General features: G+C 47.9%; 1 protein-coding gene across 5 annotated transcripts in view; it reads right to left on the reverse strand.

The window, feature by feature from the left end:
- bahd1 (bromo adjacent homology domain containing 1) overlaps positions 1 to 27,675 on the reverse strand; it is an 85,800-nt gene that overhangs the window by 39,443 nt on the left and 18,682 nt on the right. For all 5 annotated transcript variants that reach the window (XM_086003660.1, XM_086003663.1, XM_086003659.1 and 2 more), the window contains exon 2: positions 3,276 to 4,888. In XM_086003660.1, the coding sequence (XP_085859786.1) occupies positions 3,276 to 4,875 (1,600 nt within the window). In that variant the 5' untranslated portion in view covers positions 4,876 to 4,888. The remainder of the gene's footprint in view (positions 1 to 3,275; positions 4,889 to 27,675) is intronic.

A 27,675-nucleotide genomic window follows, 5' to 3' on the forward strand; every position in this document is an offset into this window, starting at 1 on the left:
CTGCGCTTCAAAAAAAGTACTTTCATTGGCTTTAAAGCACTTTGGGACATCCTGAGGTCGTGAAAGGTGCTACAGAAATGCTTTTTTTTTTAATTGCTAATTTGGCTAGTGTCTCACAGCTGGTTTATCTGCAGGTTTGCTGCGGTGTTACCAGTTTGCAACACAGCTGGGGGACACACCTTCTCACCCAGGATAAGGACAAAGGAGGAATTCTTGGTGTTGCCAATGGCAGGCAGAGTATGTAGGATGGTGCGTCAGTGGGGATAGCAAAGCCAGGCATTGGGCCCCATAACCGCCAGGTAAATCCCTACTTCCAGCCCTCCATCTTCTGTAGTCCGATTTCAAATCCCTCCCAACTTCATTATACCCCACCATGACTGGCTGTTCAACCAAAGGCGCTCATCTCGACTCTCCCCATATCGCCTTTCCTCTCCCCATCATATCTCTGACTAAAATAAAACTTTTCACCAACAGTTAATATCTTTTGTTCAATCTCCTAAACCAAATTAGTCAAAGATTGGGCAACGGGTGTAGAGACCGAGCACAAAGACCACCCCACAATGGGTCATCTCAACTGTGGAAGGTCTGACCCAAGAGAGAAGCCCCTCTGCTAATTGTATGTACTGGGGGTAGCTTTATCTTCAAGAGTGTCCTGGAATCACAACAGCAAGTTGTAGTACTCGCTTCTCATTCTTCAGCAATGTGGCTAAAACCAGCTACTGCTACAAGGATGACCTCATCCTTTACTGCCCATAAACACAATGATAATGCTTCAGCAACACCCAAACTAGACGGAGTTGGCAACAGTAATGTGTGCAGCTGTATATAACACACACGGACACAGTGCACTCAAGATCTCCTGTGGCTCTTTTGCCCAATAAATCTAGTTACGACCACATTGTATACAGGCCTTGGGCATCGAGCCAAACATCACAGGACAGAATCCGAGGGATTCAAAATTATTCTCAGCAATTCACAAATTCCGACGCTGACAACACAACAACTAGCATTTATATAGCACCTTAATGTAGGAAAACGTCCCACGGTGTTTCACAGATATGTGGTCGGAGAAAAATTAACACCAAGCTAAAGGATAGGTGACTAAAAGCTTGATCAAAGAGGCTTTAAAGAAGGTTCTTAAAAGGAGGAGGTGGAGAGACAGGGAAGTTTCAGGAGGAAATTCCAGAGATTGAGGGCTAGGCAGCTAATGCAGATTTCTTCGATGGTTGTAGGGCAGGAGGTGGTTACAGAGATGGGTAGGAGTGATGTCATGAAGGGATTTGAAACCAAGGATGAGAATTTTAAATTTGAGGCGTTGCTGGACAGGGAGCCAATGTAGGTCAGCGAGCACAGGGGTGATGGGTGAATGGCACTTGGTGCGAGGTTGCGTTCACGTTCAGCCTGAGGCAGTGGCCAGGAAGGCAGACGGAATCGGTGGGTAGGGAGCACCATTTGTGGTGGGGACAATGTCATTGGTCTTCCCAACTATTAATTGGAGGAAATTGCAGCTCATCCAGGACTGGATGTTGGGCAGTCCAACATTGCAGAGGCAGTGGAGGGGTCACGAGATGTAGAGTTGGGTGTCGTCAGGAGTACATATGAAACCGGACGTCATGTCTTTGGGTGATGTTGACTAGGAAACGAAGTGCCCAACCACATAAGAGATCCATGCCCACGAGCCTCTAAATTCTACAAGGCAGTAAACATATCATACAGACCAGGCGAGTCTCAGACTACATTCATGGACTATCCTGATGTCAGCCGAGAAACTGCTCCTGGTCACTACGTTGCTGGAGTGAGTGTGTGTGTGTGTCGAGTGAGGACAGAGTAAGAGTTCAGTTGCAATTCCTTCTATGATTGAACAGCCTGTCTACCTTGCGGTCTGGGCTCACACATGAAGTATGGCTATTTAGGAAAGATACCCCCCCATCTCCCGCTTATTCCAGCACAAGTCCACACCTTCAGAAAAGATGGGGACAATTTATAAAGGTTGCACAAAATAGATGAAGTGCAGCAACAGAGACACAGAACAGGACACCGGTTACATTCAAGATCAGGCACTGCCCGAGTTTTACAGAAGATCCAAGGTACAATCGAATACTGATGGTCGCCGTCAGCTGTGGCTCAGTGGCAGCACTCTCTCAACTTGAGTCAGAAGGTTGTGGGTTCAAGTCTCACTCCAGAGACTTGAGCACAAAATGTAGGCTGGCACTCCGGTGCAGTACTGAGGGGCGGCTGCACCGTTAGAGGTGCTGTTTTTTGGATGAAACGTTAAACCGAGGCCCTGTCTGCTCTCAGGTGGACGCAAAAGATCCCACGGCACTATTCGAAGAGCAGCAGAGTTCTCCCCGGTGTGCTGGCCAACATTTATCCCTCAACCAACATCATTAAAACAGATTATCTGGTTATTTATCTCATTGTTGTTTGTGGGAGCTTGCTGTGTGCAAATTGGCTGCCGCATTTCCTACATTACAACAGTGACTACGCCTCAAAAGTATTTCATTGGCCATAAAGCATTTTGGGACAGCCTGAGGTTTTGAAATTCGCTACATAAATGCAAGTCTTCTCTCCAATAGCAAGCAACAGCCCTCAATCATCTCTTCACCCTGTGACTGCGATGAACCACTTCTGCAGAGTCAAGAAATTCACTTTTGTGCGTGTCATTTAAGTTATCCTCTGTTCTCTGGAGGACAGCCTGGTGCCAGTCGCAATGACCCGCAAAGTCAGGAAGGCGCAGGGCACTGTGCACACAGACCCACCGTCACCCCTTTAGGGGTCTCGTTGTACCCCGCTGACCCTCGGGTAGCCAGGACACAACTGCTACCAGGCTGTTGCACATGGAAGAATCAGAGCATGTTCCGAGACAGCCCTCCAAATCACTCTCGCTGCCGGCGAATGTAGGCATTGAAAGGTTTAATAGAAACTACAGCACAGAAACTGGCCATTCAGCCCAAAAATTCTATGTCGGCGTTTATGCTCCACACAAGCCTCCTTCCACCCTACGTCATCTAACCCCATCAGCACATCCTATTCCTTTCTCCCTCGTGTTTCTCTAACTTCCTGTTGAATGTATCTATTCTATTCACGTCAACTACTCCTTGTGGCAGCCAGTTCCACATTCTAACCACTCTCTGGGTAAAGAAGTTTCTCCTAAATTCCCAATTGGATTTATTAGTGACTATCTTATATGTATGGCTCCTAATTTTGGTATACCATGACATTTAAATGCTAGAGTCTACTAAATGCTCATCTTGCTTAGGTCATCACTCCCTTACCTGTTTGCGTCTCCAGCTCGGGGAGACAGTTTGTCCGGTTGGAGGGTAAAGTCCTCCCGACTATGTCCCTGTTGAGCGATGGATGGAGCATTCTACAAAAGTCGTAGCCAGTCATGCCCATGCACTGAACAGTTGCTGTATCTCCCACATAGCAAAGGGAGCCCCCGCACGGAGCATGCGAGAAGGGGATACCTGAGGGCACGGCGCTCTGCGAAATGAGGAGGCTTCCCTCGTCCTCGGGTGGGGTGCAGCAGGAGAAAGCGGCCGAGCACATGGGACAGCCTTGTGAAGAATTGCATCCAATGGGCAGCAGGTCGCTTCGATCGTAGTGTAGGTAGAGATCATCCACTGGGGAAGCAAGGCAGACTTCAGGAGGCAGAAACTCGTAGTGGTCCGGACCAGACACGAATTTGTCCAGTAAAGTCAACGTCGAGTGCGACTGAAATGGAGCCATCGGTTGCGTAAACTCGGCACTGGAAGGGGTGCTGTCCTCCACGGCCTGGTACTTGGGCTGACTCATGGCTTGGCCTCCCATGAGCATCGATAGTCGTTGGAGATACCCATTGGTCTCGTCAGCATATGGGCAGGGAAGGTCCGCGTTAACGGGCAACCTGCTGGCACGCTGCCCCGCGTTGGCAGACTCCTCCTTCCGCCTCCCTTCACTGCCTCCCAAGCCGGCGCCAGGGTGGAGCTTGGCCGTGATGTCACTTCTGGAGTCTCTCCTCTTGGCCCGTGGGCAGCGCCGCCCAGCCAGTGGGTGCGGGCAAGGCAGCCTCGTCCCTCCAGGTGCCTTACTCAGTTTGCCCTCGCCATCTGCCCGGCTGCGCCGCCCGGCTGAGCCGTCCCTGGTGTTGCTCAGCTTGAGGAACGCGGCAGCGTTGAGGCTGGCCATGCGTTTCTTGGCCGGCAGCTCGGCCACCCCGCTCTCCCAGCCACGCCCAGCCGACGCAGGGTCACTCTCAGTGCGGACAAAAACATCGCCGTCCGATGAGCCGCCCGAGCTGCCCATCCGCCTTTTGGCTGGGTGTCCAGTCTTGCCCTCGGGCCGGCTCTCTGCGCACTCCATGCTGCAGCCGGGACCTCTCCGGCACCGCCGGCTGGATGGCGGGCAGTCCTCACGCTCCAACAGCAGATTGTTGACCGCCTCTGCGTTCAGGCTGGCCAGCCTTCGTGGGCGAGGCTCAACGGCACGCCGTGCCACGGCTGCCATCTTGGCGTTCTCTTTGCCGGTGTCTTCGCTTCTCTCCGCTTCGGGTGCCTCTGCTCGAAGCCGTTCCTGGTTCCCCTGGTAACCCCACTGTTCCGTGACAGCCTGCGCGGGGCTCACTCCATCGACCGCTGTCCCTTCCAGCTCCTTGGCAACCCCTGGGGAAGAGAAGTCGCCCGGCTGCACGTGAATGCGTTTCCGGAGCGGGTATGTCTTGCGGTGCTTGGGAAGGTACTCTGGTTTGCTCTCTACATCGGCCACCCTCCCTTCATAGTCCCTGCTGCCTCCGACCCCGTTCTGTCCCAGCATCATCTTCCCCATGGTCGTGCTGCTTAACCTGGTCACGTTACAATCAGTGCAGTTCATATCATACGACATCAAGAGGCAGGACATTTCATAATTGCACCTGTAAAAATAAGAGCAGAATAGAAGCTTTAATCATTTGACAGACTCTCAGTCATCAAGTGTAAATCCCTCCACAATACCATCAAGGCAAAATGGAGCACAGGTTTCCGTCATTGCTCTCCCCCTCCTCCAATCCTATGGGCTTCCTCCCCTCCAATCCCATGAGCTTGCATTCACCGTCCCCCAAAAAATGAGCTTGTGTTCCCCCTTTCCCAATCCATGCGCTCCCACTATCAGGTAAGCTTATGTGAAGGGATACTGAAATGAGGCCAGACATTCCAGGTAAGGAGGGAATCATCGCTAGGAGCTCCTGTATGCGTCTGAATGGCTCCCTCAGGGATGCCAGTGGTCAAGGCCTGGGAGAGATACCATGTGAACGTTTTTTTTTTGAAGGATATGTTCAACATATACAGCAAAAGTCACTTGCAGAGACCAGCAATTCAGAGCAACCATTTCACATCAGTATCCATCATTCTTTGTAAAACAGCACTGACCAGCACACACCAAGCCCAGCTGGAGCAGAGCGTGGCCCTTAAACAACCTAGTTTCCCTGCACAATCACATTGCCGTGGATCATGAGAAGATGAGACAAACATGATCGCCTCCACAGCCTTGACTGAAGGGCTGAGTTTACCCTCGCCATTGCCAGAATGCATGAGGCTCTGAGCATCAAGAGAGCCGCAGACACAGTTAAGCTCACGCCTCATTGACGCTATCAGGAGCAGCTGACTGCAGGAGGAATACTACTGCTCGTCTGACAGCGGTGGTGCATGCTAGTGGAACTTGGGAATGTGAGCAAGAAAGAATGGGTGCTCAACTAGAAATATTTCTACACTCCTCTCAAACCCCCAACTCAAAGCAAAACAGGATTCGTTATTTTTGTTAATTCATTCTCGGAACGTGGGCATCACCAGCATTTATTACCCATCCCAAGTTGGCATAAACAGTTTGATATAATTGAGTGGCTTGCTAGTCCACTACAGAGGGCAGTTAAGAGTCAACCGTGTTGGTGTGGGACTGCAGTCACATATCGGCCCAACCAGGCAATGACAGCAGGTGCACTTCCCTAAAAAGGATATTAGTGAACCAGTTGGGTTTTTACGACAATCCAACAGCTTCATGGTCATTTTTACTCATACCAGCACGTTCTTTCCCAATTAAAAAAAATCCAGATCAACTGCCATGGTGGGATTTGAACTTGCACTCTCTGGATACCAAGCCTCTAGAATCACTAATCTAGTAACATAACCACTATTCTACCAAGCAGTGATCCAAGACACTTCAACAAGTCCCACATTTAAGATTAGAGACATACAAATAACAGCAAGAAAACAAAATTATACCATTCTGAGGGGGGGGCGAGAGAGACAAAGAGGGGGAGGGGGGCGAGAGAGACAAAGAGGGGGAGGGGGGAGAGAGAGACAAAGAGGGGGAGGGGGGAGAGAGAGACAAAGAGGGGGAGGGGGGAGAGAGAGACAAAGAGGGGGAGGGGGGAGAGAGAGACAAAGAGGGGGAGGGGGGAGAGAGAGACAAAGAGGGGGAGGGGGGAGAGAGAGACAAAGAGGGGGAGGGGGGAGAGAGAGACAAAGAGGGGGAGGGGGGAGAGAGAGACAAAGAGGGGGAGGGGGGAGAGAGACAGAGGGGGAGGGGGGGAGAGAGACAAAGAGGGGGAGGGGGGGAGAGAGACAAAGAGGGGGAGGGGGGGAGAGAGACAAAGAGGGGGAGGGGGGAGAGAGACAGAGGGGGAGGGGGGGAGAGAGACAAAGAGGGGGAGGGGGGGAGAGAGACAAAGAGGGGGAGGGGGGGGAGAGAGACAAAGAGGGGGAGGGGGGGAGAGAGACAAAGAGGGGGAGGGGGAGAGAGACAAAGAGGGGGAGGGGGGAGAGAGACAAAGAGGGGGAGGGGGGAGAGAGACAAAGAGGGGGAGGGGGGAGAGAGACAGAGGGGGAGGGGGGAGAGAGACAAAGAGGGGGAGGGGGGGAGAGAGACAAAGAGGGGGAGGGGGGAGAGAGACAAAGAGGGGGAGGGGGGGAGAGAGACAAAGAGGGGGAGGGGGAGAGAGACAAAGAGGGGGAGGGGGAGAGAGACAAAGAGGGGGAGGGGGGAGAGAGACAAAGAGGGGGAGGGGGGAGAGAGACAAAGAGGGGGAGGGGGGAGAGAGACAAAGAGGGGGAGGGGGAGAGAGACAAAGAGGGGGAGGGGGAGAGAGAGACAAAGAGGGGGAGGGGGGAGAGAGAGACAAAGAGGGGGAGGGGGAGAGAGAGACAAAGAGGGGGAGGGGAGAGAGAGACAAAGAGGGGTAGGGGGGGAGAGAGACAGAGGGGGAGGGGGGGAGAGAGACAAAGAGGGGGAGGTGGAGAGAGACAAAGAGGGGGAGGGGGGAGAGAGACAGAGGGGGAGGGAGGAGAGAGACAAAGAGGGGGAGGGGGGAGAGAGACAAAGAGGGGGAGGGGGGAGAGAGACAAAGAGGGGGAGGGGGAGAGACAAAGAGGGGGAGGGGGGAGAGAGACACAAAGAGGGGGAGGGGGAGAGAGAGGGGGAGGGGGAGAGAGACAGGGGGGGGAGAGACAAAGAGGGGGAGGGGGGGAGAGACAAAGAGGGGGAGGGGGGGGAGAGACAAAGAGGGGAAGGGGGGAGAGAGACAAAGAGGGGGAGGGGGGAGAGAGACAAAGAGGGGGAGGGGGGAGAGAGACAAAGAGGGGGAGGGGGGAGAGAGACAGAGAGGGAGGGGGGAGAGAGACAGAGAGGGAGGGGGTAGAGAGACAGAGAGGGAGGGGGTAGAGAGACAGAGAGGGAGGGGGTAGAGAGACAGAGGGGGAGGGGGTAGAGAGACAGAGGGGGAGGGGGAGAGAGGGACAAAGAGGAGGGAGAGAGACAGCGAGAGGGGGAGATACAGAGACAAAAAGAGAGGGGGAGATACAGAGACAAAGAGAGGGGAGAGACTAACAGAGAGAGGGGGAGAGACAGAGTGAATGGAAAGCTCCTGCTAAAAGTTCAAACTTACTGGCACCAAAGAGAGACTGCACATTCCCCTCTCTTGAGCAAAGGTCGTTATGGAGCTAAACCACAGACTCACAGAATTTATTTAAAAATCATGAAGTGAGCTAAAGTGATCACCATCAAGCCCCACAGAATCTGTGATATAGATGGTGCTTGCCTGGGGCTCAAGGTGAACTCTCGAGGAGACACATGTAGCTTAGAAATCATTACATATCACAGTCATTATAAACGAACAAAAATATTTAGCGATGGAAAGTTCTGCTAAAATGCAGCAAAGCTTGGGACAGTCCTTGCAGAGAGAAAGTAAGCTGCAGCAGTGCTGTGAGACCACGATAATTTTCCTCAACTGGCTTGGTGTCGATTGCTGGGGAACAGTTTCACAGAAACTGAAACTGACCAACTCTTGGCATATTGGGTTTACGTAACGCTTTCCCAACATGTCGAGATTGAAGTGACCTGGGACTTTGCGAGGTCTGCTCCTTGGTGAGGGGTGATCTAATCGAGGTGTTTATGATTAAAGGATTTGATAGGGGAAAGAGAGAGAGAGAAACTATTTCTTCTGATGGGGGAGTCTAGAACAAAGGAGCATCATAAAATTAGAGCCAGGCTGTTCAGGGGTGATGTCAGGAAGCACTTCTTCACACAAAGGCTAGTGGAAATCTGGAACTCTCTCCCCCAAAAAGCTGTTGAGGCCGAGAGTCAACTGAAAGTTTCAAAACAGGGATTGATAGATTTTTGTTAGGCAAAGGTATTATAAGGGTTACACAAACAAGGTGGGTCGATGCAGTTAAAATGCACATTCGCCATGATCGGATTGAATGGCAGAACAGGCTCGAAGGGCTGAATGGCCTCCTCCCGTTTCCATGTAGAAATTGAAAACCATGCCCCTTCATGATGAATGCACATCACACCAGCAACCAGTTAAGGTTCCCACTGAGGCCAGACTAAGATGTCACTGGTAGAGGCATGCAATACTTAGACATATATTTTGATTTGTTGGGGTGGGGCGGGGGGGGGGGGGGGGGAAAGAGAAGGCACAGATGTCAAGCAATGCCACTCAAACTGGCACAGATATCCAGACACTGTCCTCTGGTTACCAACCCTCCTGCCACTGGAAACAGTTTCTCTTTATTTACTCTATCAAAAGCCCTTCATGATTTTGAACACCTCTATTAAATTTTCCCTTAACCTTATCTGCTCTAAAGAGAACAATCCCAGCTTCTCCAGTCTTTCCACGTAACTGAAGTCCCTCATCCCCCGATATTACTCTGGTGAATCTTCTCTGCACCCTCTCCAAGGCCTTGACATCCTCCTTAAAGTGAGGTGCCCAGAATTGGACACAATACTCCAGCTGAGGCCTAACCAGTGATTTGTAAAGATGTATCCGATTTGCTGCTAGCTTCACTTCAAAATCAGAAGCAGCCAAGAAATGTGCAGAGACAAATTCAAATCCTGGTCTAATTTTGATGATTTACACAGTTGCAGATCTTTGGAAATTTACTGTGGGAATTTCAGAACACAGAATAGTTCACAAAAAGCACTGGGACTCTCCAATCTGACTAATGAGGTTGGTAAAATAATCCCCAGAGTGGAATATTTCTCCATGGGACAATGAAGTAATCAATACACGCGCCCAAGTCAGAATGTTCAAGTCCTACTCCAGAAACTTGAGCTACATAATCTAGGTTGACACTCCCAGTGTCATACTGAGGGAGTGCTGCACGGTCAGAGGTGCCATCTTTCAGATGAGGCATTAAACATCTGCCTCCTCAGGTGTATGGCGAAGATCCCACAGCACTATTCTGAAGAGGAGTTGGGGAGTTCTTCCTGGTGTCCAGGCCAACATTTATCCCTCAACCAACATCACTAAAACAGATTATTTGGTCGCTATCACTCTTGTCTTTGGGACCTTGCTGTGCGCAAATTGGCTGGCACATTTCCTACATTACAACAGTGACTACACTTCAAAAGTACTTCATTGGCAGTAAAGCACTTTGGGGCGATGTCGTGATAGGCGCTATATAAATACAAGTCTGTCTTTTCCTTTGTCGGTTCCCCAGAAATGCCCCTGCACTTGCCTCCCATCACACACCATGTCCTGTGGCTGCTGCTGCTCACCTTGGTACTGGGGCCCAGAAACTTCTTCCAATAGTAAATAAAAACTTAGTATCTTACAACACAGAAAGAGGCCATTCGGCCCATCATACCTGTGAAAATCTTTGAAAGAGCTATCCAAACAATCCCAATCCCCTGCTCTCTCCTCATAGCCCTGCAAAATTTCCCCCTTTTGTATTTATCCAATTCTCTCTTGAAAGTTACAATTGAATCTGCTTCCACCACCCTTTCAAGCAGGGCGTTCCAGATAAAGCAGCAATATTCAAGGGTTCTGCTAATCATTTGCAAGGAGAGTCATTTTGCAGTTAAGGCTTCTATGGGCTTTAAAAATGAGCACCATGTAAATTACATTGAATTTTACCACAGAAACAAGCCATTTGGTCCAACAGGTCTGTGCTGGTGTTTATAAGTTCCATATAAGCCACCTCCCACCTTACTTCATCTAACCCCGTCAGCATGTCCTTCTATTACTTCCTGAAGGCTTTGTGTCTTAATGCGAGGAGCATTCATAATAAGGTGGATGAATTGGCTGCGTAAATAGAGGTAAACGAATATGATTTGGTTGGGATTACGGAAACGTGGCTCAAGGATGGTCAAGGCTGGGAACTCAACATCCAGGGGTATTCGATATTCAGGAAAGATAAGCAAAAAGGAAAGGGAGGTGGGGTAGCATTACCGGTTAAAGAAGGGATTAACAATTGTAAGGAAGGATATTAGCTCTGATGATGTGGAATCTGTATGGGTAGAATTGAGAAATACTAAGGGGCAGAAAACGTTAGTGGGAGTGGTATATAGACCTCCAAACAGTAAGGCGGAGGTTGGGGATGGCATTAAAAGGGAAATTAAAGAAGCGGGCAATAAGGGCACAGCAGTCATCATGGGTGACTTTAATCTACATATAGATTGGGCTAACCAAATTAGCAACAATACTGTGGAGGAGGAATTCCTGAAGTGTTTACGGGATGGTTTCTTGGACCAATATGTCGAGGAACCAACCAGAGATCAGGCAATCTTAGACTGGGTATTATGTAACAAGAAAGGATTAATTAGCAATCTTGTCGTACGAGGCCCCTTGGGTCGGAGCGATCATAATATGATCGAATTCTTCATTAAGATGGAGAATGAAGTAGTTGACTCAGAGACTAGGGTCATGAATTTAAATAAAGGAAACTACGATGGTCTGAGGAGCGAGTTGGGTAGGATTGATTGGGGAATGTCAAAGGGTTGACGGTGGATAGGCAATGGCAAACATTCAAAGACCGAATGGATGAACGACAGAATTTGTTCATCCCAGTTTGGCATAAAAATAAAACAAAAAAAGGTGACTCAACTGTGGCTAACAAGGGAAATTAGGGATAGCATAAGATCCAAGGAGAGCACATATAAATTGGCCAGAAAAAGCAATAATCCTGAGGATTGGAAGCAGTTTAAGATTCAACAAAAGAGGACAAAGGGATTAATTAAGAAGGAGAAAATAGAATATGAGAGTAAGCTTGCAGGGAACATAAAAACTGACTGTAAAAGCTTTTATAGATATGTGAAGAGAAAAAGATTGGTGAAGTCAAGCGTAGGTCCCTTGCAGTCAGAATCAGGGGAATTTATAATGGGGAACAAAGAAATGGCAGACCAACTAAATACATATTTTGATTCTGTCTTCACAAAGGGGGACAGAAATAACCTCCCAGAGATGCCAGGGAACATAGGGTCTGATGAAAGGGTGGAACTGAAAGAAATCAGTATTTGTAGGGAAATGATGTTAGGAAAATTGATGGGACTGAAGGCCGATAAATCCCCAGGGCCTGATAATCTACATCCCAGGGTACTTAAGGAAGTGGCCCTAGAAATAGTAGATGCATTGCTGGTCATCTTCCAGAACTCGATAGACTCTGGAACAGTACCCATGGATTGGAGGGTAGCTAATGTTACCCCACTATTCAAAAAAGGTGGTAGAGAAAAAGCAGGGAATTATAGACCAGTAAGCCTGACATCGGTAGTGGGGAAAATGCTAGAGTCCATTATAAAAGATGTAATAGCAGAGCACTTGGAAAGCAGTGACAGGATCGGACAAAGTCAACATGGATTTACAAAAGGTAAATCGTGCTTGACTAATCTACTGGAATTTTTTGAGGATGTAACTGGTAAAATAGATAAGGGAGAACCGGTGGATGTGGTGTATTTGGACTTTCAGAAGGCTTTCGATAAGGTCCCGCATAAGAGATTAGCGTGCAAAATTAAGGCACATGGGATTGGGGGCAAGGTATTGACTTGGATAGAGAACTGGTTGGCGGATAGAAAGCAAAGAGTTGGAATAAACGGGTCGTTTTCCGAGTGGCAGGCAGTGACTAGTGGGGTACCGCAAGGATCGGTCCTAGAACCCCAGCTGTTCACAATATATATTAATGATCTGGATGAGGGAATTGGATGTAATATCTCCAAATTTGCAGACGACACAAAGCTGGGTGGGAGGGTATGCTGTGAGGAGGATGTCGTGAAACTCCAGTACGATTTGGACAGGTTGGGTGATTGGGCAGAAACATGGCAAATGGGCAGAAACATGGCAAATGCACAATAATGTGGATAAATGTGAGGTTATCCACTTTGGTGGCAAAAACAGGAAGGCAGATTATTATTTGAATGGCAATAGATTGGGAGAAGGGGAAGTGCAAAGAGACCTGGGTGTTCTTGTGCACCAGTCGCTGAAGGTAAGCATGCAGGGGGTTAAGAAGGCAAATGGTATGTTGGCTTTCGTAGCAAGAGGGTTCGAGTACAGGAACAAGGATGTCTTGCTGCAGTTGTACAGGGCCTTGGTGAGACTACACCTTGAGTATTGTGTGCAGTTTTGGTCGCCTTATCTGAGGAATGACGTTCTTGCCATGGAAGGAGTGCAGCAAAGATTTACCAGGCTGATACCTGGGATAGCAGGAATGACGTATGAGGAGAGATTGTGTCAACTGGGCTTATACTCACTGGAGTTTAGAAGATTGAGAGGGGATCTCATCGAAACCTATAAAATTCTGTCAGGCCTGGACAGACTAGATGCAGGAAGGATGTTTCTGATGGCCGGGGAGTCCAGAACCAGGGTTTCTAGTCTAAGGATAAGGGGTAAGCCATTTAGGACTGAAATGAGGAGGAATTTCTTCACCCAGAGAGTGGTGAACCTGTGGAATTCTCTGCCACAGAGGGTGGTGGAGGCCAGTTCATTAAATATATTCAAGAAGGAGTTGAATATATTTCTTAAGGCTAAAGGGATCAAGGGATATGGGGTGAAGGCAGGAACAGGGTACTGAATTTGGATGATCAGCCATGATCTCATTGAATGGCGGAGCAGGCTCGAGGGGCCGAATGGCCTACTCCTGCTTCTATGTTTCTCCCTCATGTACTTATCTAGCTTTCTTTTAAATGAATTAAGTTGGAATTAAATGTGGCAATTGCTCTTCAGAGAGTCGCTGGAATGATATGCCTCAGGCCCCCAGAGACCAGTGGAAAGCTTTGATACCTGAACAATCATTTCCCCCATCTACAGTGTAAATTCACCAATCTAATGCTTGAAGGTCTGAGAATCAGCGCTGCAATAGTGTAGTTCTGACGAGCGCTCTGCTCAAATCGAGCCCCTCCCACCTGGAGCAAATTGTTCGCGGGGGGGGGGGGGGGGAAAAGAGATGGGGTGTTAAATATCTCTCGACATGCTCTCCCTATTAGTGCACTACAAATTCCAACAATCCTTTAAATTGCCAAATTAATGTCAAATTCTGGCACGCTGCCTGTGCCCACTGTCCAAGCTCGTTAACTACAGTCGGAGGTCGTCAGCAATTGGTCTGGCATAGATTCAAACCCCCAAAGGCCCAGACGTAAGAGAACACTGTTCCAACCCACTAAATGCACTGAGTATCCTTGGTTCCTGTACAAAATTTTATAAAGCAAACCAAATGAAAACTACCAACTTGCATAGAATTTACAGCACAGAAACAGGCCATTCGGCCCAACTAGTCCATGTCTGTGTTTATGTTCCACACGAGCCTCCTCCCTCCCTACTTCACCTCACCCCATTAACATGTCCTTCTATTCCTTTCTCCCCCATGTATTTACCTAGCTTCCCCTTAAATGCATCTATGCTATTCGCCTTAACCACTCCATGTGGTAGTGAGTTCCACATTCTCTCTGGGTAACGAAGTACCTCCTGAATTCCCTATTGGATTTATTAGTGACCAAGATCAGAACATGTGGAAGCAGGGAACAAGTAGCAGAATGGATAGCAAGCTGGCTACAAAACAGAAAAGAGAGTCTGGGTTAAAGGTAGGTATTCAGATTGGGAAATAGTGGGAAGTGGTGTTCCACAGGGACCGGTTCTGGGATCACTGTTGTTCACCATTTACATAAACGATTTGGACTCAGGAAACGGAAGCACAATTCCAAAGTTTGCAGATGACACCAATTTGGGGGGTGCAGTTAATACAGAGGAGGACAAAATACAGGAAGACATTAATAAACTTGCCAGAATGGGCATGTAATTGGCCAATGAACTTCAATATAGATAAGGGCAAGGTACAGGAAACTCTTTTATTCGGCACCGACGGGACCGGCGTGGTGCCGGTTGATCAAAAAGTCCGGATTACAGAGAGAGGTATACTTATTAAGGTACGAGAGCCCCAGACACGGCCACAGATCCAGGCATCCCTGTTGCATGGCAACAGGTGCAGGAACCCCGGTTACGCGGCCACAGGTGCAGGAACCCCGGTTACGCGGCCACAGGTGCAGGAACCCCGGTTACGCGGCCACAGGTGCAGGAACCCCGGTTACGCGGCCACAGGTGCAGGAACCCCGGTTACGCGGCCACAGGTGCAGGAACCCCGGTTACGCGGCCACAGGTGCAGGAACCCCGGTTACGCGGCCACAGGTGCAGGAACCCCGGTTACGAGGCCACAGGTGCAGGAACCCCGGTTACGCGGCCACAGGTGCAGGAACCCCGGTTACGCGGCCACAGGTGCAGGAACCCCGGTTACGCGGCCACAGGTGCAGGAACCCCGGTTACGCGGCCACAGGTGCAGGAACCCCGGTTACGCGGCCACAGGTGCAGGAACCCCGGTTACGCGGCCACAGGTGCAGGAACCCCGGTTACGCGGCCACAGGTGCAGGAACCCCGGTTACGCGGCCACAGGTGCAGGAACCCCGGTTACGCGGCCACAGGTGCAGGAACCCCGGTTACGCGGCCACAGGTGCAGGAACCCCGGTTACGCGGCCACAGGTGCAGGAACCCCGGTTACGCGGCCACAGGTGCAGGAACCCCGGTTACGCGGCCACAGGTGCAGGAACCCCGGTTACGCGGCCACAGGTGCAGGAACCCCGGTTACGCGGCCACAGGTGCAGGAACCCCGGTTACGCGGCCACAGGTGCAGGAACCCCGGTTACGCGGCCACAGGTGCAGGAACCCCGGTTACGCGGCCACAGATCCAGGAACCCCGGTTACGCGGCCACAGATCCAGGAACCCCGGTTACGCGGCCACAGATCCAGGAACCCCGGTTACGCGGCCACAGATCCAGGAACCCCGGTTACGCGGCCACAGATCCAGGAACCCCGGTTACGCGGCCACAGATCCAGGAACCCCGGTTACGCGGCCACAGATCCAGGAACCCCGGTTACGCGGCCACAGATCCAGGAACCCCGGTTACGCGGCCACAGATCCAGGAACCCCGGTTACGCGGCCACAGATCCAGGAACCCCGGTTACGCGGCCACAGATCCAGGAACCCCGGTTACGCGGCCACAGATCCAGGAACCCCGGTTACGCGGCCACAGATCCAGGAACCCCGGTTACGCGGCCACAGATCCAGGAACCCCGGTTACGCGGCCACAGATCCAGGAACCCCGGTTACGCGGCCACAGATCCAGGAACCCCGGTTACGCGGCCACAGATCCAGGAACCCCGGTTACGCGGCCACAGATCCAGGAACCCCGGTTACGCGGCCACAGATCCAGGAACCCCGGTTACGCGGCCACAGATCCAGGAACCCCGGTTACGCGGCCACAGATCCAGGAACCCCGGTTACACGGCCACAGATCCAGGAACCCCGGTTACACGGCCACAGATCCAGGAACCCCGGTTACACGGCCACAGATCCAGGAACCCCGGTTACACGGCCACTAATATGAAGTAAAACTTAACTGAACCTACTTCTGAATTTTGCCGGTTAAGAGAGATTTCCGGTTATTTAGGTGCCGGTAAAGAGTTTCCTGTAATACATTTTGGTAAAAGGAGGCCACGTACTCCTTGGAAAATAAGTGTCTAAATGGGGTAGAGGATCAGAGGGATCTGGGGGGACAAATATACAGATCACTAAAAAGTAGCGACGCAGGTTAATAAAGCCATTAAAAAAAAGCACTGGGGTTCATTTCTAGAGGGATAGAATTGAAAAGCAGAGAAGTTATGTTAAATTTGTATACAACGCTAGTTAGACCACACTTGGAGTATTGTGAAAAGTTCTGGTCTTCATATTATAAAAAGGATATAGAGGCACTGGAGAAGGTCAAAAAAGATTTACAAGAATGATACCAGAACGGAGAGGTTATAGAAACATAGAAGATAGGAGCAGGAGTAGGCCATTCGGCTCCTCGAGCCTGCTCCGCCATTCATTGCGATCATGGCTGATCATCCAAATTCAGTACCCTGTCTCTGCTTTCTCCCCATATCCCTTGATCCCTTTAGCCTTAAGAAATATACCCAACTCCTTCTTGAATATATTTAATGAATTGGCCTCTACTGCCTTCTGTGGTAGACAATTCCACAGGTTCACCATTCTCGGTGAAGAAATTCCTCCTCATTTCTGTCCTAAATGGCCTACCCCTTATCCTTAAGACTGTGACCCCTGTTTCTGGATTCCCCGACCATCAGGAACATCCTCCCTGCATCGAGTCTGTCCAGTCCTGTCAGAATTTTGTAAGTTTCAATGAGATCCCCTCTCAATCTTCTAAACTCCAGTGAGTATAAGCCCAATCGACCCAATCTCTCCTCATACGTCATTCCTGCCATCCCAGGTATCAGCCTGGTGAGTCTTCGCTAAATTCCTTCCATGGCAAGAACATCCTTCCTCAGATAAGGCGACCAAAACAGCACACAATACTCAAGATGTGATCTCACCAAGGCCCTGTACAACTGCAGCAAGACATCCTTGTTCCTGTACTCAAACCCTCTCGCTACGAAGGCCAACATACCATTTGCCTTCTTAACCGCCTGCTGTACCTGCATGCTTACCTTCAGCGACTGGTGCACAAGGACACCCAGGTCTCGTTGCACTCCCCCTTCTCCCAATCTATTGCCATTCAGATAATAATCTGCCTTCCTGTTTTTGCCACCAAAGTGGATAACCTCGCATTTATCCACATTATATTGCATCCGCCATGCTCTTGCCCAATCACCCAACCTGTCCAAATCATCCTGGAGTTTCTCGGCATCCTCCTCATAGCACACACGCCCACTCAGCTTTGTGTCGTCTGCAAATTGAGATATTACATCTAGTTCCCTTGTCTAGATCATTAATATATATTGTGAATAGCTGGGGCCCAAGGACCGATCCCTGCGGTACCCCACTAGTCACTGCCTGCCACTTGGAAAAAGACCCGTTTATTCCAACTCTTTGCTTTCTGTCTGCCAACCAGTTCTCTATCCAAGTCAATACCTTGCCCCCAATCCCATGTGCCTTAACTTTACACGCTAATCTCTTATGCGGGACCTTATCAAAAGCCTTCTGAAAGTCCAAATACACCACATCCACTGGTTCTCCCTTATCTATTTTACCAGTTACATCTTCAAAAAATTCCAGTAGATTAGTCAAGCACGATTTACCTTTTGTAAATCCATGTTGACTTTGTCCGATCCCGTCACTTTTTTCCAAGTGCTCTGCTATTACATCCTTTATAATGGACTCTAGCATTTTCCCCACTACCGATGTCAGGCTTACCGGTCTATAATTGCCCATTTTCTCTCTACCACCTTCGTTGAATAGTGGGGTAACATTAGCTACCCTCCAATCCATGGGTACTGTTCCAGATTCCATCGAATGCTGGAAGATGATCAGCAAAGCATCAACTATTTCTAGGGCCACTTCCTTAAGTACCCTAGGATGCAGATTATCAGGCCCTGGGGATTTATCGGCCTTCAATCCCGTCAATTTCCCTAACACCATTTCCCTACAAATACTGATTTCTTTCAGTTCCTCCCTTTCATCAGACCCTATGTTCCCCGACATCTCTGGGAGGTTATTTGTGTCCTCCTTTGTGAAGACAGAACCAAAATATGTATTTACTTGGCCTGCCATTTCTTTGCTCCCCATTATAAATTCCCCTGATTCTGACTGCAAGGGACCTACGCTTGACTTCACCAATCTTTTTCTCTTCACATATCTATAAAAGCTTTTACAGTCAGTTTTTATGTTCTCTGCAAGCTTACTCTCATATTCTATTTTCCCTTTCTTAATTAATCCCTTTGTCCTCTTTTGTTGAATCCTAAACTGCTCCCAATCCTCAGGTTTACTGCTTTTTCTGGCCAATTTTTATGTCCTCTCCTTGGATCTTATGCTATCCCTAATTTCCCTTGTTAGCCACGGTTGAGTCACCTTTTTGTTTTATTTTTATGCCAAACTGGGGTGAACCAATTCGGTAGTTCATCCATGAGGTCTTTGAACATTTGCCATTGCCGATCCACCGTCAACCCTTTGTGACATTCCCCAATCAATCCTACCCAACTCGCGCCTCAGACCATCGTAGTTTCCTTTATTTAAATTTAGGACCCTAGTCTTTGAGTCGACTACTTCATTCTCCATCTTAATTATATTATATCTATCAGGAAAGATTGAGCAGGCTGGGGTTCTTTATTCCAGAAAGAGAAGACTGAGGGGTGAAGTCTTCAAGATTATGAAAGGATTGATAGGGTAGACCGAGAAGATGTTTCCACTTGGGAGCACTACCAGACTAGGGGGCATAAATACAAGATAGTCACTAATAAATCCAATAGGAAATTCAGGAGAAACTTCTTCCCCCAGAATGGTTAGAATGTGGAACGTGCTACTGCAGGGTGTAGTTGAGACAAATAGCCTTTAAGAGGAAGCGAGATAAGCAGATGAGGGAGAAAGGAATAGAAGAATATGGTGATAAGATGAGGGGAAGAGGGGTGGGAGGAGGCTCGTTTGGAGCATAAACACCATATGGACCTGTTGGGCCAAATGGCCTGTTTCTGTGCTGTAAATACTTTGTAATTTTATATTTATAACTTGTCAACCCATCATATAGTCGACACGTTACGGCACTGAATATAGACACTCGAAGTAAATTTTAACCTGCTGAGTAAACAGCAATAGCAGAGTTCCACAGCAATGAACTCTTACCTTGCTTATTAAATGGATAATGCTGTACCATTCTAGTAACTAGCCGATTAGTTAACTCTGTACATTTTGAGTGTTGAATAAATTGGAAACTGACAGTTGAACAGCAACTCCACGCAGTTCTATGGCAGACCAACCCCAGCTGTTCATTATTTATCCAAAAGTGAGTCAGAAAACCAATTAGCCAAATTCAGAATTCGACAATGACTAAATTAAAATCTAGCTACGCAGTTGCCAGGGGGCTCTACAGAGATCCATGCGCTCAATTTAAGTGCCAGTGAAGAAAGGCATGGAGCACAACACTGTAAAGCTCTGCTGTACATTTGCCTCACTGCAGTTCAAGCTGGAGTGCCCAGACCCAATGAGGTCTGCAAGAGAACTGCAACTTCCATCCCTAACCTTTCAAGATCGGAGTCAAGATCAACAACTTGCTTTTATATAGCGCCTTTAGTGTAGGAAAACGTCCCCAAGCGCTTCACAGGAGTGTTATCAAACAACATTTGATGCCGAGCCGCATAAGATGATAACAGGACAGGTGACCAAAAGCTTGGTCAGAGGTAGGTTTTAAGGAAGGTCTTTAAAAAAAAAGGTGGAGACACAGCAGTTTAGGGAGGGAATTAATTTTAGAGCTTAGAGCCTCGGCAGCTGAACGTACGGCCACCAATTGAAGGAAATCAGGGATGCAGAAAGAGGCCGGAATTGGAGGAACAGAGAGATCTTGGAGTTGGGGTGGGGGGTGGTTACAGAGATCAGGAGGGGCAAGGCCCATGGTGGGATTTGAATACATGCATGAGAACTTTTAAAATTGAGGCGTTGCTGGACTGGGAGCCAATGTAGGCCAGTGAGCACAGGGGTGATGGGTGAACGGGACTTGGTGCAAGTTAGGATGCGGCGGCAGCGTTTCCATCCAACTGCCCTCATAGTTCAGCATTTGTTGACCAAAATTGGCAGTGAACAATATACTACAGAGGTGAATAACCCTGGCATGGTGAATCAGTACAGCAACGATGACTTCAGCACTGCTGCTTCATCTTACTTGGACTATAATCCAAGCAAATTCCGTAAACAGTGTGCAGAACCTATCAAACTTGGTTTAAACCTTAGCCAAGTTGGTAGCACTGTCGCCTCTCTACTGAGGGAGTGCTGCACTGTCGGGAGGTGCTGTCTTTAGTGCGAGAGATTAAACCAAGGCCATGTCTGCCCTCACAGGTGGACATAAAAGAACCCCATGGCACTATTCTGAAGAGCAGGGCAGTTCTCCCCAATGTCCTGGCCAATACTGGTCCCTCAAACAGCATCACTAAAACAGATTATCTGGTCATTATCACATTGCGGTTTGTGGGAGCTTCCTGTGCGCAAATAGGCTGCTGCATTTCCCACATTAAAACAGTAACTACACTTCAAAAGTACTTCATTGGCTGTAATGCGCTTTGGAAGTCCTGAAGTTGTGAAAGGCGCTATATAAATGCACCCAAACACATGTGAAACAGTATGCCGCACTGAACAGGTATGGTCAATTCTGGCAGAGAGTAGGAAATCACTGAAGAAAATCGATTCAGGAGACAGAGAAAGCATCGAGAGTAGAAAAAGCGAGAGCCACACACACAGACTAACAGACACTCGAAAAAGAGAGCAAAGAAACGGAAAATGAGGCAAGAGCCATGGTGTGAGGCATAGCAGCCAATAAAAACTGAGAAATGGAGGGCAAAGAAGTGACAGCAAAGTCTCCCCCCTACCCCGCATTCACCCCATGTAAAAAGCACAAAAGTACTCAACAAGTAGCAGCACCAGAGCTAGTCCACTCTCGGCGTCACCATGTCAAAGTCCACACCCAACTCCTGTTCTCACCAGACCACTGCAAGGCCTTGACAAGGACTGAAGTGGCAACATCAGCTTAGTGTAGGTAATTTATACACAACTCCTCTGTTGCCAACTACCTATTAACAATGGCAGAGAAGATCGATTAGTTATTTTAATAATGGCAAAATATAGTTAATTGCAAGCTTCAAATGTGAAAAGATGGGTGTGAACTTTGATCGGAAAATATACTCCCCCTAGGCTTTAATTTCTATTGAAACAATTACTGTATTAACATGGGCAGATCTCTTGAATTCCCCTTCCTCACACCCAGTATCTGGTCGAGGGATCTTCTTTATTTACACTGACAGGTTCCTGAAATTAAATGTTTCCCCTCCGCTAAACTTCCCTTCTTCCTTCCAGCCGAGAAACCTGTTGCTTGTGATCAAAGGTTTCAGAAACTTGAGCTACGCAATGATTTTAAGAAAGTCCTGCATTTATATCACGCCTTTCATGACCTCAGGAGGTCCCAGAGCACTTTACAGCCAATTTTACAGCCAATTAAGTGCTTTTTGAAGTGTCATCACTGTTGTAATGTAGGAAAGACAACAGCCAATTTGCACACAGCAAGCTGCTATAAACAGCAATGTGATAATGACCAGATTATCGGTTTATCGTGTTGTTGGTTGAGGGATAAATATTGGTCAGGACATTCTCCCTGCCCTTCTTTGAATGGTGCCATGGGGTCTTTTACAACAACCTGAGAAGGCAGATGGTGCCTCGGTTTAACGTCTCATCCGAAAGACCAGAAATGGAGGTGCAGAGATCGTTGTAGGGCTGGAGAAGATAGGGAGAGGCAAGGCCACGAAGGATTTCTTTTTCTCCTGGTCTCCCTGTTTACTTGACCCTTTTAGAATATTTACTCTGTGCAAGACCCATTAAGTTTTCAACATAGCCCTCCGTGCTACCCCCAGCTCAAGACATCCTTGGCCCTGTCCCATGCTCTAAACTTCAGAGATAGTAGTGTCACAGTGGCTGGAGAGCATCCATTCACAGTAAACATACCACAGTTCCACATCACAAACACAGCCCTAAACTAACGCACTCCTTTAGTACAAGCCCCAGCACAGCAAGGGCGTAACAAAAGATCATTCATCTCATCGGGCCTCTTCTTCCCACACACAGGAACAATCTACCACTATGGACTTTACTCAACTAGTTTCATATCCAGGGGGAAGGTTCTTAAGAATTTCTCCCTGACCCCTGCAAGCTATATATAGAGGGATATCTATCCTCAAGCCTCCTTTATTCAAATCTTTCCACTGATGATGTAACCAGGGACGAGGAGTTAGTTATCATGAGTGACTTGAGAAGTTGGGGATTTTCATGCGAGAGCTCAGACAGTTGAGAAATGACCTGACAGAAAACCTTCAAGTTTATGAAGGATTATGAGAAGGAAGAATTTGCCTTTCACAACCTCAGGACGTCCCAAAGCACTTAATAATAATAATAAACTTTATTGTCATTGTTAGTGCACAAGTGCAGTACAACGAAATGTAGACTTGCGGCTCCCGAGAGTGTACATTTAGATTAAGACATTTAAACATTCAACATACATTTGGCTTGTAATATATTAACAAACATAACCATAATAAAGTGCATTGGCAGATGTGCAGGCTTTAGAGTTTATTTGTGGAGTTCAGTAGGATGACAGCCCTGGGAAAGAAGCTGTTCCTAAATCTGGTCGTACGGGTGCGAATGCATCTGTAGCGTCTCCCAGATGGCAGGAGGGCGAACACTGTGGCTGGGGATAGTCACTGTTGTAATGTAGGAAATGCAGCAGCCAAATTGTGCACAGCAAAATCCCACAAACAGCAATGAGATAAGGACCAAATAATCTGTTTTATGAGGTCAGTTGAAGGATAAATATTGGCCAGGACAGTGGGGAGAACTGCCCTGCTCTTCTTCAAAATAGTGCCATTGGATCATTTACATCCACCCAAGAGGGCAGACGCAGCCTCGGTTCAACGTATCATCCGAAAGACGGCACCTCTGACAGTGTAGCACTGCCTCAGTACTACACTGGAGTGTCAGTTTGGATTACAGGAAACTTGGGTTTATCCAGAGGTTAACTGTCCAGAATGCTCGAGCCACCGGCAAAATTCAGGAGTCGGTTCAGTAAGTTTTTTTTCTTTTTGTTGCTTTTTTTCACCCCCCAGCAGTCAGGCTCTGCAAGGTCTAGCTAAAGCTGTTGCTTAGCTACAGAGACGCTTGCAAGCTACGGCCGACTTTAGAAGCTGTTGCTAAGCAACAGGGTTTGTTGCTAGATACGGAGCTCAAAAGCTTCCGTATGTTTTAACATTAGCGCTGGTTTGTCCGGCAGTTTTGATGGGACGGCAACAGCTCGGTCCCGTCGGTGCCGGATATCTCAAAGTTTCCTGTATGTGCTCAAGTCCCTGGAGTGTGACTTGAACCCATGACCTCCAAGGTAAGTGGATAGATTGTTTCCACCGGCCGGTGTCATGGTAACAAGTGGGGACAAACTGAAGATAATCAAAGAATTGAGGGGGGGTGTGTAATCGTCGTCAGGAAGAAAATCTTTTATAGAGTGGTTAGAATGTGGAATTCTCTGCACCAAACCGTTGTTGAAGCAGAGTCCATGTTTTTAAAAAGAGAATTAGGCAATTACTTGAAACAGTATATTATTAAGGGCATCAGGAACAAGCAGGGGACAAGGATTCAGATTAATTCCAGTGCAGACTTGATGGCTGTAGCACATTTCAGTGTTGTAATATTCTACGCAAGTTCATTTGTCCCAACACTGGAGCACTGTGTTCTCTACAGTACGTGCGTCTATCCTCATCCCAATGTCAGGCTCAAAGCTACATCATTGTCCAACTCGAGAAACTTAACTGCATCAAAAACTTTTGCTGGGTGTCATCTATATTCATCCACTAGTCTATTTGGAGGCGTGGGGAGTAAAACATAAAATTAGTTCCACTCTCTGATCTTATTTGATGGTGGTTGAAAGAGAAGGCCATGTGTTCAAGTCCCATTCCAGACACTGGAGCACAATCTCAGCTGACACTCTAGTGCAGTACAGAGGGAGTGCTGCACTGTCGGAGGTGCCATAGAAACAGAAGATAGGAGCAGGAGTAGGCCGTTCGGCCCTTCGAGCCTGCTCCGCCATTCAACGAGATCATGGCTGATCATCCAAACCCTAGCACCTGGTCCCTACACCGACAGCCATCCCACCCAAGCCCTATCCCCGTAACCTCACGTATTTAATCCCCCCTAACACGAAGGGTCAATTTTTATCATGGCCAATCAACCTAACCCGCACACCTTTGGACTGTGGGAGGAAACCGGAGCACCCGGAGGAAACCCACGCAAACACAGGGAGAATGTGCAAACTCCACACAGACAGTCAATTCACAATTCAATTCACAATTCAAATCGCTTTATTGGCATGATAAGTTACATCTTATGTTGCCAAAGCATCAAAATACATTTATGGTTTAGCACATAAACGCAGTTCTATTCATACAGTGTATAAACAGGTATATCCCTGAGTGTATAAATATACATTCGCATTGTTTATATATATTCTTTTCTTAGTTTACTGGTTGTCCCTCTGTTCATGGCAAGCTGTAACATAGTGTGCCGCCAGTGTTATACAGCTTCTCTCCTCTCCCAGTAGGAATGGGAGTTTTTGGTTGTCATTCACCCGAGGCCGGATTTGAACCCGGGTCCCTGGCCATCTCTCGGTGAAACCGAGGGCCCATCTGTCCTCAGATGGAAGCAAGAGATCGCATGGCACTATTCGAAGACGACCAGGGGCATGCTCCCTGGTGTTCAGGCCAATATTTATCCCTCAACCAACATCACTAAAATAGATTATCTGGTCATTATCACACTGCTGTTTGAGAGATCTTGCCATGCAGAAATTGTCTGCCACGTTTCCTACATTACAACAGTGACTACACTTCAAAAGTGAAGATCTGTAGAGTGCTTTGGGATGTCCTTAAGTTGTGAAAGGTGCAAGTCTTTATTTAACACAAGACTGTTTGCCTCCAACTGAACAAGCAGATGGGGCCTTGGCTTATCAGGTGAAGGGCAGCACCTCAAACAACACAGCACTCCCTCAGTGCTGCACTGAACTTCACTCAAATTCTGGAGTGGGGCTTAATTCTCACAACCTTCTCACTCAGAGGAGAGTGCGCTACCAAGTGAGCCAAGCCAACACCAATCATCAACCAACAGCACCATTTCGAACCAGCAGCACCCTTTTAACTAATCCAGTGGGTGATGCAGTTAATCACTCAGTTTTTCATAATCTTCCCCTCCCCTATGATCCACCTCACAGCAGTAGCTGGAGACCGACACTACTCCATGAAACAGTGCAGGCAGCCGTCAATACTCTCCAGAAAAGCCATGGACAAGAGGTCACTGCGCCCACCAAAGTTCACTCCTCCCAACACCGCAAATCGCCATCGCAGTTTAAAATAACCGGTTTTTTCCCTTAACTGCCTGCAGATTATTCCAAACATTCATCAATCCTGGAATTTAGAAGAAAAAAATTCTAAAACCAGTTTTAAATTTGTGATATATATTTTATATAATAAAGTCATTGATAACTGCCTTCATTATAGACTGTAGAGATCGAGATTTTCTCATCTTCCTTCATACACTTATCACTTCTGTTGCTCCTCTCTGTATCCTCACATGGTGACCAGTGTTCCACACAATGTCCGCACTGTGCATTGTAAAGCCTTAGTGTGTAACCTCGACACAAATGTACTGTGGTTATACAGCACAGCATTCGATTATCTTCCTTAATTACTTAATTGCCTAGACAATTAAAAGCAATGATTGCAATTTTCCCAGGTCCTCTAATGTCCCTGTGCTAATTCTATTCTATTTATTGTATACTTAGGAACCAACATCACTACTCCTCCCTTCTCCCCAATAACATGCACTATTTGAGAACAAACTTGCATTTTTAGAAGCGGCCCTTACACAACCTCAGGACACCACAGCTAATTAAGTACTTTGGAAGTAAAAACAGAAAATGCTGGAAATACTCCACAGGTCAGGCAGCATCTGTGGAGCGAGAAACAGAGTTAACGTTTCAGGTCAGTGACCTTTCATTGACCTGAAACTTTAACTTTGTTCCTCTCTGCACAGATGTTGCTTGACCTGCTCACTATTTCCAGCATTTTCTGTTTTTACTTCAGATTTCCAGCATCCACAGTATTTTGCTCAAGTACTTTTGAGGTGTAGTTACTGTTGTAATGCAAGAAATGTGGCAGCCAATTTGCACACCGCAAGGTCCCACAAACATCAATGACCAGATAATCTGGTTCAGTTGTTGTTTGAGGGATAAATATTAGCCAGGACACTGGGAAGAACTCTGCTGCTCTTCTTCGAATAGTTCCATGGGATCTTTTACATCCACCAGAGGGGGCATATGGAACCTCTGTTTAACGTCTCATCTGAAAGGCAGTATCTCCAACAGTGCAGCGCTCCCTCAGTACCGCATTGGAGTGTCAGCCTTGATCTTTTGACGCAGAGGCGAGAGTGCTACACACTGAGCTACGGCTAACACTTTACATTTCTCATGGTTAAAAATTGCTTAGTTGTTTGTCTGCCCAATTACTTAATAGACCTAAACCATCCACTGCATCACAAGTCTCTGCTGGGCTTCCAATTGTATTTTCTTTCTCGCTAACTATGGAATCCCCCTTGTTATTTCTCGCCGGGAGCCTTGGGGGGGGGGGGGGGGGGGGCTGGAGTATGGTTGTGACATTTAGCTGCTAACCTGGCCTGCCTCTTTAAGATCACTGCTCAAGCACTCCCTGTGGAATCCCTGTAACTCTAGCTTAGAGGTCAGCAAGTTGAAAATGTTAAGACTCCAGGTCAGAATGCCTCGCTTACTTTGTTTTGCTCCCGCAACAAAATTGCAACTGGAGCTAAAATACAGTAACGCACACCCTCCACCTCCAGACCACTGACTGTTGTTCAAGGGGAAATCCCGTTTTGGCTACTGCATTGACCCCTCTGCACGCCCTGGCCAAAGAGCCCAGAATCTACTCTATTGGGCGTCTCAGCTTTGTCTCAGGTGGCAGCACTCTCAGCTCATTGTGGGTTTGTCTCTCACTCCAGGACTTGAGCACATAATCCAGGCTGACACTCCAGCACAGGACTCAGACTGCTGCACTGTCGGAATTGCCATCTTTCGGATGAGATATTAAACCGAGTTCTCATCTGCCCTCTCAGGATGGCATACACCATTTCGATGATGATCAGGGGAGTTCTCCCAGGTGTCCTGCCCAATATTTATTCCTCAACCAACATAATTAAAACAGATTATCCGTTTGTAGGACCTTGCTGTGCGCAAATTGGCTGCTGCATTTCCTACATTACAACCGTGACTACAATTTAAAAGCACTTCATTGGTTGTAAAGCGCTTTGGGACATCCTGAGGTTTTGCAAGTTCTTTCTT

The sequence above is a fragment of the Somniosus microcephalus genome, chromosome 12, assembly GCF_052327205.1.
Source record: "Somniosus microcephalus isolate GS21.2 chromosome 12, FLI_Smic_1.0, whole genome shotgun sequence".
Lineage (NCBI taxonomy): Eukaryota > Metazoa > Chordata > Chondrichthyes > Squaliformes > Somniosidae > Somniosus > Somniosus microcephalus.